General features: G+C 39.0%; 2 protein-coding genes across 3 annotated transcripts in view; one reads left to right on the top strand and one right to left on the bottom strand.

Annotated features, from left to right (window-relative positions):
* The window catches only part of LOC122563057 (guanine nucleotide-binding protein G(t) subunit alpha-2), a 61,035-nt gene extending 54,833 nt beyond the window's left edge, over positions 1-6,202 (top strand). For both annotated transcript variants that reach the window (XM_043716408.1, XM_043716409.1), the window contains exons 7-9: positions 918-1,071; positions 4,127-4,342; positions 5,962-6,202. In XM_043716408.1, the coding sequence (XP_043572343.1) occupies positions 918-1,071; positions 4,127-4,317 (345 nt within the window). In that variant the 3' untranslated portion in view covers positions 4,318-4,342; positions 5,962-6,202. The remainder of the gene's footprint in view (positions 1-917; positions 1,072-4,126; positions 4,343-5,961) is intronic.
* Positions 6,203-7,819: 1,617 nt separating this feature from the next.
* The window catches only part of LOC122563056 (guanine nucleotide-binding protein G(i) subunit alpha-3), a 33,638-nt gene continuing 25,135 nt past the window's right edge, over positions 7,820-16,322 (bottom strand). The window contains exons 6-9 of the mRNA XM_043716407.1: positions 15,187-15,316; positions 11,175-11,328; positions 10,494-10,709; positions 7,820-10,226 (exon numbers count right to left, since the gene is read on the bottom strand). Of these exons, the coding sequence (XP_043572342.1) occupies positions 10,519-10,709; positions 11,175-11,328; positions 15,187-15,316 (475 nt within the window). The 3' untranslated portion in view covers positions 7,820-10,226; positions 10,494-10,518. The remainder of the gene's footprint in view (positions 10,227-10,493; positions 10,710-11,174; positions 11,329-15,186; positions 15,317-16,322) is intronic.

Genomic DNA, 16,322 nt, shown 5'->3' with positions numbered 1-16,322 from the left:
ATAAAAGAGACCTACGGGGCAACTTTTTCACACAGAGGGTGGTACGTGTATGGAATGAGCTGCCAGAGGATGTGCTGGAGGCTGGTACAATTGCAACATTTAAGAGGCATTTGGATGGGTATATAAATAGGAAGGGTTTGGAGGGATATGGGCCGGGTGCTGGCAGGTGGGACTAGATTGGGTTGGGATATCTGGTCGGCATGGACGGGTTGGACCGAAGGGTTTGTTTCCATGCTTTACCTCTCCACGACTCTATGTAGAGAAATCAACCAAAATCATTCAGACAAGTTAGAAAGATGGTGGACTGAAAACATTGTGGGACAAAATATGGACTTTTATTTCATATAAAATATACAACACAAAAACAGCTAATTGGTCAAAACCTACTCTATCTACTAATATACTCTTCTAGTCCTTTCTCCCTAATCTACTTATTTCACCTAAAGAAAAGTTCTGAAAGCTTGTGATTTCAAGTCAACCTGGTTGACTACAACCTGGTGTTGTGAGACTTCTGACTTCCCAGTCCAATACCGGCATCTATTTATTTAGCAGCTCCTTAAACACCTCTAGTCTAACTTCTTGTGATATCTACAGAATAGGGGGGTTAAGTCTGCGTGATATACAAATGAGACACAGTGTACATCATCACTGGGAGGAATGCAATGACAAATAAGTTTGCTCTTTCTTGCAGTCCCATAGCAAGATAAAGCCACAAGAAGATGTTTCTTAAATAAAGTTATCTTACCTCAACGGACTCTGTCAGTATTCTTTAGCTGCATGAAACCAAGATTATTGCATTATAACCATTCTCTGCATCAAGAATTTTCTCCAGAATTCCCGATTTTCTCATTTACATTTTCCTTCCCCAGTACAGTAAAACAATAACATGATTTCTGTCTGTCTCTTATTCCCACCAGAACCGAATGCATGAGAGTCTCCATCTCTTCAACAGTATTTGCAACCACAGGTACTTTGCAGCCACCTCCATTGTGCTGTTTCTGAATAAGAAGGATCTTTTTGAAGAAAAAATCAAAAAAGTTCATCTGAGCATCTGTTTCCCGGATTATGATGGTACTTTTGATTTTTTTTCCTCCCAATTCTTGGAGAAAAGTATGATTAGTAGGTTCAGATAGATAACATAGACTATTTACCACTCAGTTCAAATTATTTATTATCTGACCTTCAAATGTCCTCCGTTATTTTTAAAATGTTACTTTTGTGGTGAGGTCATTTGACTATTGTGCTGTCAGTTACTGATTGAATTTGTTACTGAAATTCCAAATTCAGATGGACTGTGACAATACTGCTCCTTTAACAAGGTTATGCTGTTCTTGGCTTTTGCTTCAGAGAGGACGTAAAACCAGTGATTCTGAAAACTATACTTGAGAATCCTTTCAATGTACAATGAAAGAGGAGTGGCCAGTTTTCCCAGTTCATCTTTACTCTGGTTTGCTTTTAGCAGTCGAACTGTTCATTGAAAGCAGGAGAAAGTAAGGGATGGAGATGCTAGAGATCAAAGTCAAGAGTGTGGTGCTGGAAAAGCACAGCAGGTCAGGCAGCATCCGAGGAGGAGGAGAATTGACATTTCAGGTAAAAGCCCTTCATGAGGAATGAGGCTTGTGAGCCAAGGGGGTGGAGAGAAAAACGGGAGGGGTGGGGGTGGGGGTAGGGGTTGGGGCTGGGAAGAAAGTAACTGAAAGTGTGAGCACTCTTCCTCCAGGTGTTTGGTAGTTAGGGTTTGGCGATGGAGGCGGCCTAGGACCTGTATGTCCTTGGAAGAGTGGGAGGGGGGGTTGAAGTGTTCAGCCACAGGACGGTGGGGGGTTGGTGCGGGTTTCCCAGAAATGTTCTATGAAGCGTTCTGCAAGTTGCCGTCCTATCTCCCCAGTATAGAGGCAACTGCATTGGGAGCAATGAATACAGTAAATGATATCTGATGGATGTGGAAGGCTCTTTTGGGGCCTTGGACAAAGGTGGGGGGATGGTGAGGTGTGGGCACAGGTTTTGCAATTCTTGCAGTGGCAGAGGAAGGTGCCAGGAGGGGAGAGTGGGTTGGTGGTGGTGTGTGGACCTGACAAGACTCATGGAAGAAATGGTCTTTATGGAACACAGATAGGGGTGAGGAAGGAAATATATCTCTGCTGGTGAGATCTGTTTGTAGGTGGTGGAAATGGCAGAGGATGATGCGATGTATATGGTGGAAGCAAAGGACTGGGGGAGGGGTGTGGCGGTGGGATTCAGTCCTTGTTGCGGTTGGAGGGATGGGGTTCGAAGGCGAAGGCGCAGGAAGTGGATCAGATGCGCTGGAGGGCATCATCAACCACATAAGAGGGGAAATTGCGGTCTTTGAAGAAGGAGGCTATCTGGTGTGTTTTTTGGTGGAACAGGTCCTCCTAGGCGCAGATGTGGCGGAGGCGGAGGCGGAGGAATTGGGAATAAGGGATCACATTTTTAGAGAAGGCAGGGTAAGAGGTGTAGTCCAGGTAGCTGTGGGAGTCGGTGGGTTTATAGAAGATATCTGTGTTGTGTAGGTCACCGTGCTCCGTAACAGGATACCCACACCAACCAACCCCACCGCCCCATGGCAAAACACTTCAACTTCCCCACTCCACCAAGGACGTGCAGGTCCTGGGCCTCCTCCATCACCAAACCCTAACCTTCTGCTTTGGGACCCTCCAACCACACGGGATCAATGTAGATTTCACCAGTTTCATCTCCCGTCCCCCTATCTAATCCCAGATCCAACCTTCCAACTCGGCACCACCCTTATGACTTGTCCTACATATCCATCTTCCTTCCCACCCATCTGCTCCACCCTCCCCTCTGACCTATCACCCTGACCCCCACCTTCATTTCCCTATCGCACTCTCAGCTACCTTCCCCCCAGCCCCATCTCCTCCCATTTATCTGTCCATCTCCTTGGCTCACAAGGCTCATTCCTGATGGAAGGATTTTGCCCAAAACGCCGATTTTCCTGCTCCTCCAATGCTGCCTGACCTGCTATGCTTTTCCAGCACCGCACTCTTGACTGAAAGCAGTCAGCCAGTTTTGAGGCTGCTGGTGCAAGAAACAGCTACATGGAAGAAGGTGTTCCAAGCTGAATCTCTCTCTCTCTCCTATAAGACCCTGTGTTTGATGTTACCTTTTGTGCCAAAGGGTGTTTATGGGATTTGTTGCAATAACTTGGAACAGCATTATTGAGTTGGGATAATCTGTTGGGGTTTTTGGATAGGTTAACTTATTCTATATTCTGTTCTCTTTTGTTTGTGTTTCACTTGTTAATCTTGCAAAAAAACTCCATTTTGTTTAAAACTATGTAGTTGGGCCAGCTATATCACTCCTGGAATATCCACTGTACACATGCTTAAAACTACTAGCAAAGGTAGGGTCCAGGCTATTTTCTTGACATGGTTTGAGGTGGCCCAGTCTGACCCATAACAGTATTATCAAATATATTGTTAGCAACATGAGTTGTTGCTAATCCTTTATTAGGCTGAATCAGCTGTCAGTGCTATATTGGAATACTTTACGAACTTAGGAGTCAGCCATTCAGTCAGATAAGCCCACTTTGACATCTGATCACTTATCTCAATGCCATTTTCCTGCACTACTTTTACCGCCATTGTTGACATTAGTCTTCAGAAATCTATTGACTTTGGTCTTGAATGTGTTTGCTGATTAAGCTTCTATAATCCTCTGAGATAGAGAATTATAAAGATTCAACACCCTCTGAGTGGAGAGGGCTTACTCACTATGCCTAGATTAGTTGGTTCTAAACTCACTGGCCAGAGGATTCATTCTATTTCAACTGTCACACCCAGTAAGAATTCTATAAGTTTCAATAGGACCATCTCTCAATGTTAGAAACTGTAAGAAATATAGGCCGTATTTCCTCTCTCTCTCCTTATAAGCCATCATCCCAAGGATTGTTCCAGTGAATCTAAGGATAGATGAGAATGCTTTATCTTATTTATTGAGGAAAATAATAATGGTTTTTCTGATGGCAGTTGATTTCCGAGTTCAATGACTCCTTTATTCATTACATCAGGAATGTATGATTACTCAGACCATATAACAAAACATTCATTTGAACAGGATGACCAACTGCTTTGGGTTCTATCTTTAGGTCCCAACACATATGACGATGCTAGCAATTACATCAAGAGCCAATTCCTGGATCTCAACATGCGAAAAGATGTCAAGGAAATCTATGCACACATGACATGTGCTACTGACACACAAAACGTCAAGTTTGTGTTTGATGCCGTGAAAGACATAATCATTAAAGAAAATCTCAAAGACTGTGGTCTTTTCTGAACATTTAGGCTACAGTCTTTATCAGGTATTGAAGAACTTATTGTAAAAGTACTTGTTTGTAATCACTTTCATGATAAATATTGATGTTTGTGGAATCAGAATCATAACATTACAGAAAGTCACCATTTGGTTTCAAGCTTATGTTAATTGCTTGTTGAATAGTGCAGCCAGTTCCATCTGTCTGCCCCTATCACCCACACCTACAGCACTGAGGATTTGGAGTTCCTACCCTTCAAGAGGCAATCCAACTTACTTTTAAAAGTCATTAATCACTTCTGTTTCCATCACCCTTGCAGGCAGCTAGTTTCAAGTCATTATCACTAATTGTATTGTAAAAGTTCATCCTCACAACCACCCTGTATCTCTGCATTGATTCCAGTCCTCCAATCGCTTATCTTCCTAACCAGATGCAGCACTTGAAGTCCTGTGAACTATAAAAAACATTGTGTAAACCTATTACTCAATATATGAAAAAGTCAGGACTGCAGAGTCAGTCAAAAGCTGGAAAAAAAGCACAGCAGGTCAGGCAGCATCTGAGGAGCAGGGTAGTCAACATTCGGGCATAAACCCTTCATCATAAGCCCTGACTTATACTGCTCTTCAGATGCTGCCTGACTTGCTATTCTTTTCCAACACATTCCTTGACTCTTATCTCAAGCATCTTCAGTCCTCACTTTCTCCTAATCGTTACAACCTTACTGTGAAGCCTCTTCCAAGGATGCCTACTCCCTCCACAAGGATCTCAGCGAATGTCTCTCTCATTGCATTCTAGGTTGTCCCCAAGGCCTAGCCCCCCTCCCCCCCCGAACTCCACTCGTATTTATCTCAGCCCCCATGNNNNCCATGACACCCCCCCCCCACCATTCCATACAAACATAAGCTATCATATTTCAGACACATAAACATCAAATCTTATTGTTCCATCTCATCACCTTGAGCTGCTGCAGCCCTTCTCTATGATAGTGTAAAATGAAAAATTCCAAGAGTCACAAATGTGGAAAGTTGTAAAGATGACAAATGGGTACAATGGGATAAAGACAGGTTAGGCAAGTGGGAAAAGATCTGGGAAATGTAGTATGAGAGAAAATGCAAAATGATCCTTTGTGGCAGGAAGTGTATGGAAATCATAATATTTAAAGTGAGACAGATCGCAGAGAAACTCCTAGACAATGCAAGTACACCAAACATTAGAAATGATTAGAAACAACAGATTGCTGGAGAAACTCAGTAGATCTGGCAGCATCTGTGGAGAGAAAGCAGAGTCAACATTTCACGTCCATTACACTCTGAACAACTTGAATTTCTCTACAATGTTTCTTTCAGATCTTAAAGATTGGTAGTTGTTTCATATATGAATAAAATACTGTTTGAGGGGAATTAAATTGAAAAAAAAAGAGGTTATGCTTCAGATACATGGTGCATTGGTGAGATCACATCTGGGAGGACTGTGGATGTCGATTCCTTATTTATGCAAGGATGCAAATAAATGGAAGCAATTCAGAGGTTTACTGGGCTAATAATTGGAATGCATAGGCTATTTTAGGAAATTGGACAACTTGAGATACTATTAACAAAGTGCCTACTTTAGATGGCACATCTTCCTATTAATTTAATAGTCTTGAAACCTTCTTTTTCTGCCCTCAGGCCCTTCTGGCTCTAGTCTTTCCAGCTTTCGCATGAAGTGTGTTCCATTACCAAGATTGAATTGACATGACCAGCTTCTCCAAGTCCATGTTTAATTGACTTCATTATTCTCACCAGCAAGATAAGCAGAAAAATAAATGTGGTATGATGTGTCATGCCTACTGTATTGCTTTCCAGGTCTCAAACATTTCATTAATAAAAGCAACACTAAATTGAGAGGGATAGTTGACCTAAACTGGTGACTAATCTTCCAATGCTTGTGATTTTGAGAAAATTCTTGTGAAGCTTTACTTCAAAAATGCACCACTCTTTTTGTTTAAAAATAAGTTCAAAGACTTTTGTCAAACAATGTAAGGTAAAGACAAAATAAGCTTCCATTTCTAAAACAATTGATCTGATTTAATAGCGGGTATAACTAGTTTGGATTACAATCAGTTCTGATACAACATGATAGTTCTGTTCTTGTGCAATCTTGTGTTAAGAAAATCACGCAGTAACTGTGCAGTTTAAACTAATGGGGCAGGAATCACATTATAACTAATATGGGCAAGGAAAGTTCTCATTCAACAAATAAATGCTTCAATTGTGCTAAAGCCAATTCACGTTGAAGAAATACACATTATAGAAGAATAGAGTACATTTATATCTTTATCAGTTTTTATTTTTCGTGCATGAACTAATTTCATTGGACATGGAAATTACTAGTTTCATTCCAGCAGTTTGTGGGCGGCACGGTGGCACAGTGGATGGCTGAGTCATTCCCTGATAATGTACTTGGATTTGAATGAATGTGGAAAGAAGTGTAATATTGCTTTTGCACCAAGCAATATGAAATCATTTCGTTATTCTCCAGGTTAGTTCATTAATTATTTAATTTTTACAGGTATACAATTTGAAATATTAACTCTTTCTCTTTCGGGCGGCATGGTGGCACAGTGGTTAGCACTGCTGCCTCACAGCACCAGAGACCCGGGTTCAATTCCCTCCTCAGGCGACTGACTCTGTGGAGTTTGCACGTTCTCCCCGTGTCTGCGTGGGTTTCCTCCGGGTGCTCCGGTTTCCTCCCACAGTCCAAAGATGTGCGGATTAGGTGAATTGGCTATGCTAAATTGCCCGTAGTGTTAGGTAAGGGGTAAATGTAGGGGTATGGGTGGGTTACGCTTCGGCGGGTCGGTGTGGACTTGTTGGGCCGAAGGGCCTGTTTCCACACTGTAATGTAATGTAATGTAATCTAATCAGGACGTTCCTAGTGAAAATATCAATTTCCTCTTGGGATATAATATATACATATTGCTACGCAAGTGTGAAGTGGATTTGTATGTATTTCTCTCTTTACAGGCTCCAGAAATGTTTACAATCCCAGATTACATCTTTTTGGGCCTTTGGATATATTTTTAAGGCAGTCATGGAGAATGTTTAAGCAATGAATGTGACTCCTGGCAATGAGGAGGAGGCCACAAATGCTGGAGAAACTCCATGTGTGGTAGCTTCTGTGAAGAGAGAAACAGAGTTAATGTTTTGAGTGTTTTAAAGGGGACTTTTAAACATGCACATATTCCTGTTGCAGACAAACCATGCTCTCCTTTAATGCTCTATCTTCAGACTCAACTTAATTAGCTGTGTTTTATATTATTCCTCCTGTAGTCCATCACTAACTTCTACATGTTCAAAGCCCAGGTGAAATCAGAAATCCTACACCGTGAAGTTACCTGGATTTTCTTTGCTGTAAATTAGATTACCTTCCTGATTACCAATTAAAAGGCTGTGAATACTTTGAAATGAAGAAAACTTGTATAGCTAAAAGGTTGAAGACAAACACCAATCACTTTGAAGTGAAAGAAAATCAAAGCAGTCTAGATTCAAAAGTACAACAGGCAACTGCCTTTATTCTTAAAATGCATGGCAATATCTACAGAGATCAACACTGTCTTAGAGAATGCATTGATTACTTTTCCCACTGAATTGTTTTATTTAACATTTAATCATGAATAAATACATATTGGGTAATTTTTCTCCAAAGATATCTCAGAGATGAAATCTGCAATCATGGAAAAGGATAATGAAGGTCACCAAGTTTTTGTTTAGCTTGTACTACATGCAACTCATCAACTGTCCACTTAAATTTTTTAAAGTAATCTCCTTCCCATCCTCCCACATGAGATTCCATGAGCCACAAATCAATGCCTGTGAAAAGGACTGCTGTCCAGATGCACAAATCAAAACTGAACAGAAGAAGCCATTATTCGACATGTCTATTTAGGTCCAAGCGTCCAACTTCCCATTCCCTTAAAATTTTGTTACCAAATATGTATCAAAGTCCCTTGTAAATAATAATGAATGTGACATCACAGGTTATGTACAGAAAATTCTTCAAAGTACAATGCCGATCCCAGCAGAGTGACAGGTCACAGAAGGAAGTCCACCCTGGTCTCAGATATAAGAATAATAGAAAAACAAAAAATTGTTCATTCAGGAGGGGCAACGAATGAAAAAAAATGTAGAAAACTTGCCATGCTAAAAGTATATCTTTAATACAACAATAATGTACAACATGACCATTTAGAAATGCAATCACCATGGGACTTAAAGCCAGGCTTCACGAACAGCAAGGTTTCAACTTCGTTTTAATTGAGTCACTTAAAATGCCAATTTAAAAATCGCAATTCGTTCCATCATTCACAACCATCATTTCTCTAGAACTGTCTTTGCATAACATAGGTTTGAGGCCCTAGAGCAAGAACACTAGCAATTCATGTAGGAAAAAAATCTGTTAACAAAGATACCAATTCTTGACAATAAATATATATAATCTAATGATCATAAAAATGGATTGGAATGGAAAATGTACTTGCTTGATGAACTTTCAGAGCTATCTTTCAAAAAAAAAAGGGACTCGTCATCTTCAATGTAACTCAAACGTGACAACTGTGTGAAATGTGCAGTGGTAAGGGAACAACATAACCTGCACTTTCAAACAGGGTTCCCAGCATTTCCTTGTTATAAACATGGCAATATTTAACAGTACCATGGTAAGCAAACCAACCATGATGTTATGAACAACTGTGGCGGAGGCTGTTTGTATGCTTGGGGTACATAGCTTTTTTTCAGAGGATAAAGAGTTCCGACAGAACTATCACGTTTTTAAAATATATACTGGTTAGGTTTTTAATTATTGTTTTATTTCTTGTAGTCTATATGGCAGTGCTATATTATAAAAATAATCTAGTGAGAGAAGTACAATCCTACTTCACAGTTCATAACTATGATATCCAAAATTCTTTTTAAGTCATGGTTATTTCTATTAACATTCTGATATGAACAGGAAGTACGAACTCAGTTTAATCGAGTACCAGACCAAAATTACTGAGTTTAAAACAAAATCAACAGATTTCGGGTCAGAAATAAAAGTAGGTAAAATACAGCAAACAGTGGGTGATTCGTTAGAAAAAAGGTTTGGTTTGATTTTAATTTACTAATTTTAAGTCATGTATTGTTTTTATATTTGGCAAACGTTGAACAATAGATGGCACTTGAAATTTCAATGGCAGCACAGTTTTTACGACAGCTGGAGGGTAATACTAAATTGCTAAATCATCAGTTTACAAGTCACTATGTTCTGTGGATCTTTATATTGCTTTCTAAATGGACAAATACACTTGAAATAATTTGCACTGGTTTTGGTCTACAGAAATATGTTACGTTCTCTTCTTGCTGGACTAATCAGTACTACTATCAATGTCACAGAGCATAATTTTGTACATGTTAAAAAGAAATACAATTTAATACAATCCTTGAATTTCATATTGGTCCAAATGTCATTTAGAATGAATGAAAGCACTGATGATCAGTTATAACAAAACTTCCAATAATTCTCTCTACAAAATTTAGCTATATTTTGCAATACGGATCAAAAACAAATGAAACACCATCCAAAAAGTAACCTCGATCATAGATTGTGTCACCTTTTGACCATTCAATACAATTGCATATTAACATATCAAAGACAAAAAGAACTGGAAACAAAAGCAGCAAAATGTTTTTTTCAAACACAATGCTGAATCAGTAACAGTACATTATGTACATTACTCATTTCACACTAAAGCACAATTTTAAAAAATGTGTTCATAATACATAGTTAGTATTGAATATCTTGCATGCAGCCTCCCTCATGACGTCAGTCATTTTGTTTCTAACTTCTGCCAGGCAGCATAACCAGGGAATACAATGGTCCACCTACAGGCTTCTTTTTATTCACAAAATCAAACCTAAAAGAAAAGTAAATTTAGATGTTTTCAAAAACTGCATTAAGGAAAATACAGCTTATAAAAAAGCAAGTTTCAATTCAGCAAGTTACAATAATCCTAAAAATTCCATGCTTAATGTCTGCTTTGTTAGTGGAAGTTTTATTAACATCTAGTAACTTTCAATTCTTTACATCCCCACAACCTCTGCAAAGACAGCACAGTATTACAGGGTGCGAAAACATATAATATGTACTATAACAAGTCTGTAGTTAGCTTGCAATCCCTCACCTGGGTCTGCTCTCGATAACAAGCCTCAGTATAATCCACATTCCTTCAAGTTATTTTTGATGATGACATCTGTCACTGCATCAAAAACAAACTGCACATTCTTGGTATCTGTGGCACACGTGAAATGAGTGTAGATTTCTTTGGTTTCTTTTCGTCTATTCAGATCTTCAAAGTGACACTGAATATATGCTGCGGCTTCCTCATATGTGTTGGATCCTGGTCAAAAGCAAAATTAATTTGGATAAGACAAGATGGGACAAGGAACCATACTGCACATAAAATCCTGTATCATTTTACAAAGGTGACAGCATTAGCAAATACTGACAACAGAACTTAGTTCTGCAACTGACTTGACAAAGTGGTAAACATTTCTATAGAATATATGGAACTACAGTACTACTAGATATAATGAATTCAAAATTCCAAAATTTCTGAAGGTCTACAATGTTAAAAGAAGCTGTATTTATAGCATTGCTGTTTTGAGTGCTTCAAGTCTGTAATACATCTCTCACCATTTTATGCAGCTTAGGTGCAATACAATTGCTTGAATTAGTAATGTAATACATTCACTGCTATTTGATACTTCTGAAAAATTAAGAACGCAGATCACTAAATCCAATTATTGTTAAATGATTTCATGTTAAAAGTGCAAAAATTCCACGACATGGAGCAAATCATTACCTGTATATTCTGGGTAACAAATTGTTAGAGGACTTCTCTTAATCTTCTCTTCAAACAGATCTTTTTTATTTAGGAACAGAATAATGGATGTGTCTGTAAACCACTTGTTGTTGCAAATGCTATCAAAAAGTTTCATACTTTCATGCATTCGGTTCTGGGAAGACAAGATTTGACCATACTTGTGAAACAAGATTACCAGCTTAATTCTTGTCTCAAATAACCACGCAACCTGCTTGTGCAGCAAAGGAAAATCACCAAACAACTATTAGGAAATGTTAATACATAAAGCCATAGAGATGGAAACAGACCCTTTGGGCCAACTCGTCCATTCCGACCAGATATCCTAACCCAATCTAGTCCCACCTGTCAGCACCTAGGCCCATATTCCTCCAAACCCTTCCTATTCATATACCTATCCAGATGCCTTTTAAATCCTGCAATTATACTAGCCTCCACTACTTCCTGTGGCAGCTCAGTCCAGACATGCACCACCCTCTCCGTGAAAAAGTTGCCCCTTAGGTCTCTTTTATATTTTTCCCTTCTCACCCTAAAGCTATGCCCTCTAGTTATGGACTCCCCCACACCAGGGAAAATACTTTGTCTATTTATCCTATCCATGCCCCTCATGATTTTATAAACCTCCATAAGGTCACCCTCAGCCTCCGACACTCCAGGGAAAACAGCCCCAACCTATTCAACCTCGCCCTACAGTACAAATCCTCCAACCCTGGCAACATCCTTGTAAATCTTTTCTGAACCCTTTCAAGTTTCACAACATCATTCCGATAGGAAGGAGACCAGAACTGCACGCAATATTCCAACAGTGGCCGAACCAATGTCCACAACATGACTTCCCAACTCCTGTAATCAATACTCTGACCAATAAAGGAAAGCATACCAAACGCCTTCTTCACTATCCTATCTACCTGCGACTCCACTTTCAAGGAGCTATGAACCTGCACTCCAAAGTCTCTTTGTTCAGCAACACTCGCTAGGACCTTACCATTAAGTGTATAAGTCCTGCTAAGATTTGCTAACACCTCACATTTATCTAAATTAAACTCCATCTGTGACTCCTCAGTCCATTGGCCTATCTGATCAAGATCCTGTTGCAATCCGAGGTAACCTTCTTCGCTGTCCACTACACTTCCAATTTTGGTGTCATCTGCAAACTTACTAACTATTATGTTCACATCCAAATCATTTATATAAATGATGAAAAATAGTGGACCAGCACAGATCCTTGTGGCACACCACTGGTCACAGGCCCCCAGTCTAAAAAACAAATTGTCCGCCACCACCTTCTGTCTTCTGCCTTTGAGCCAGTTCTGTATCCAAATGGCTAGTTCTCCCTCTATCCCATTAGATCTAAACTTACTAACCAGTCTCCGATGGCAAACCTTGTTGAATGACTTACTGAAGTCCACATAGATCACGCCCACCACATTGCCCTCATCAATGCTCTTTGTTACTTCTTCAAAAAACTGAATCAAGTTTGTGAGACATGATTTCCCAAGCACAAAGCCATGTTGACGATCCCTAATCAATCCTTGCCTTTCCAAATACATGTACATTGTCCCTCAGGATTCCGTCCAACAACTTGCCCACCACAGATGTCAGTATCACTGTTCTATAGTTCCCTGGCTTGTCCTTACCACCTTTCTTAAACAGTGCCACCACGTTAGCCAACCTCAAGTCTTGCGGCACCTCACCTGTGACTATTGATGATACAAATATCTCAGTAAGAGGCCCACCAATCATTTCCCTAATACTGTCAAAATTGACCTTCCTCCAATTTAGAACTTCAACGTTTAGATCTTTTTGGTGCCACCCTGCTCTTTGGCCCATCTTCCATCTGGGGCCTTAGCCCCACTCTCTTTCTGACCAGCTCTCTGGTCCGACCCACTTCTCTCTCTGCAATCCCCCTTCTCTGACCCCCTCTGCCACCTCGTCAGAAGACTTTACATAAAAAGTCACATTGTAAAGCTACAGCAAGTGCTATTTCACATTGCATGTGTCATGACCATCATACTCTATAACTTTAGGGAGTTTTTTAAAATCACCATTTGGAGGTGGCAGTGTTGGACTTGGGTGGACAAATTTAAAAATTACAACATCAGGTTGCAGGCCAGCAAGTTTATTTGGAAGCACTAGCTGTTGAAGCGCTTCGCCTTCATCAGATGGTTGTGCAGATTCAACCACCTGATGAAAGAGCAGGGCTCAAAAAGCTAGTGCTTCCAAATAAGCCTGTTGGACCACAACCTGGCGTTGTGTGATTTTTAACTTTTTAAATCTGAATTCTAGCTCAAGATTAGAGAGGTCTTCTTATAAATCTAAGGTTATGCACCAATGGGAGGAGATGGCAGAGGGGTCTGAGAAGAGGTGATACAGAGAAAGAAGATGTGGGTGGGGCCAGATAGATATTGGGGGGCAGAAAGACAGCACATGAGAGAGCGAGCAAGTGAGTGAGAACGCGAGGGGGAGTGGGGTCAAAGAGGTGGGCAGAGAGTGGGCAGAAAGAGGGCAGGGCTAAGGTCCCAGAAGGAAGACGGGCCAGAGAAAGGGTGGAGAGGGGGAGAAAGAAGAAAACATATACATTATCTAAAGAGTTGCCATAAATGCTTGATTAAATTATTCAGCCACAATGCCATTAATGACATGCATCTCCAAGCCTGAAACAAAATTATAAAAGATGATCTAAAAAGATTATTTTCTTCTTTTAAATACAATTGTCAAAACACAAATCACCATGTTTATTGCGAGTTCAGTTCTTACCACTGACTGAGCAGACAATTTAAATAATTCCAAAATTATTATAATTTAATTCTGCACACTTCACCTAGTATGAAATGCTCTTAAAACCAATATGTACATATTGATAATTTCCCCGTAACTACATGCAGTATTTATAAGAAACAACAAATCCTAAATGTGTGTTTCCTATAAATGTTTTCTGCAGAATATTTATTTTGAATTTCTCTTTTTTTTATAGAAGACAATGGAAGAGGGATCAAGATGTTTCTCTTGTAGATGTAGATTTTTGTTAGGCAGTTGCAGAGGTTATTGGGTAGATGGGAATGTAGTATTCAAAACACAAACCCCGCATATGGTATTAAATGGAAGAGCAGGCTCAAAAGGGCTGAGTAGCCTATTTCTGCTCCTAATTACATGTTGCTCATGTAAACACTTGCAAATAAAGTATAATGGCTAAACTAGTAATGTAACATATGAAAAATTCACTTAGTTTGCAGTTTGGATCAGAGTGAAACTCAAGCATACCTATCCTGTTAACTACGTCAGAAATTTACTTACAACACTTGTGTAAAAGCTGAAGTAATCCTACTAAATCCTGACTGTACCCCTCACATTTGAACTTCTCCTTCAACCAAAGAACATTTCTCTTCCATATATATTGCTGATTTGAGACACAGAAACAGCCTGCAAATAGAATAGCTCCTTACAGAATCTTTCAACTCAATTTATTGTTGGTTGAATCGGTCTATGCCTTAGAAGAAATTAAATATTTTCTTTCCTGACCTACAAAGTTGTATTCCAGTTTAATCTAGATTTTCCAGTTATATTATGTACAGTTCCAATAAAATGTTTTCAAAGTTTTGCAACATTACACAATTGATCTTTAAAATACATTTTTAAACAAGGTATAGTTCCATTGGTCGCTGATATAAATTACGTTTTACGTTTAGTATTGAGTTGGTAACTGTTCCAGTTTGGCTGTTTTATATTTACTATTTTTGCATTTACTCCTACTCATCAGCTGGAGTAAATACAAAAATAAAATATAAACTTTTTTGACACTGTGGTTTTAAATCTCATTATTTATAAATTATGATCAATTTTATTCCTCTTGAAATATGACAACTCTTGCAAAACAAATTGTGAAACTGCAACAATGATCATCATTTCAACAGGCAGTTTATGAAATGCTGTAAAGTCATCAATTGGCCCATTTACTCGCCAGATGAATGTGGACTGTATGATGAAATGTACACACCATTTCCTCATCTTCAGCAAGCACAAGATCGTAATCACTCAGAGCCACACAGAAAATTATTGCAGTTACACCTTCAAAGCAATGTATCCACTTCTTCCGCTCTGATCTCTGACCGCCTACATCAAACATCCTAAAATTTAAAAAACAACACTTAAAGCCAAATAAATTAATTGCAAACCATTAACAGTCTTCTGCATAATTAGATACATGCAAAGTGTGATACAGTAACATCCTGCATAGATTTCACGATAAATTATTTTATACAGATATATGTATTATCATGTAGAATCTGTGCACTGAATTTTTAAAGTTCTATACACAAGCTTCTACAGATAATCAAATTTCTATCCAACATACTATCGACAAGTTACAGTAATATTGAATGCAATACAGCCACAAAGGAATATAGCCTAAAGATTTCTGGTAGGATTCCAAGAGCATGTTTTATGGGTCGGGCTCATTGATCAACTTTTGAAATCTTTTTTACTGTAACTACTTACATAATGGAAGTGTACATTTATCATTTGTATTAAAATGGTATTAAAGTATATCTGGCATATTATGACGATTCCAACTGGTGGTACTACTGGATAAATCAAATCTCCAATGAAACCCGGCTTGACATATCATTAAAAAAAATATAGTTAATGCGATGGTCGTTCGTAGAAACAGAGCCACAAGTAGCTTCAGAGATTCTTCAACAACAAAATACAAGTTTAGTACACCAAAGACAAAGGCAAACCAAACAAGCTAAATATAGAACACTTTAAGAAAATCTTAAAACACCCAGCAAAACAAAGTTTCAATTGACCTCCAATGACACCACTTCTCAGTGACAAATGCAGAGAAATTACACCTCTATCAAACGTGTTAATTAGAATAAACTGACTCCCCCAGTTTTTTGTCCTACGAACTAAAGTCTTATGCAAATATTCACAAACTGAATACCTAGACTTTCTCAGTTTCTACTGACCAGCAGATTTCTAACTAAACACTCCTAGTCTGGAGGATACACAAACTGCATGCCGAGATAATTAAGCTATTTAACTGAGCTGGAAAATTTCTTTAACTGCTTTCTGTATGAGACTACTTGCTTCTGAACTCAGTTTTTACAGTCATAACAAACTTTCAGTCTC

The sequence above is a fragment of the Chiloscyllium plagiosum genome, chromosome 26 (assembly GCF_004010195.1).
Source record: "Chiloscyllium plagiosum isolate BGI_BamShark_2017 chromosome 26, ASM401019v2, whole genome shotgun sequence".
Lineage (NCBI taxonomy): Eukaryota > Metazoa > Chordata > Chondrichthyes > Orectolobiformes > Hemiscylliidae > Chiloscyllium > Chiloscyllium plagiosum.
Note: the sequence above shows the minus strand (reverse complement) of the source record. Positions and strands in the feature narration are given on the sequence as shown.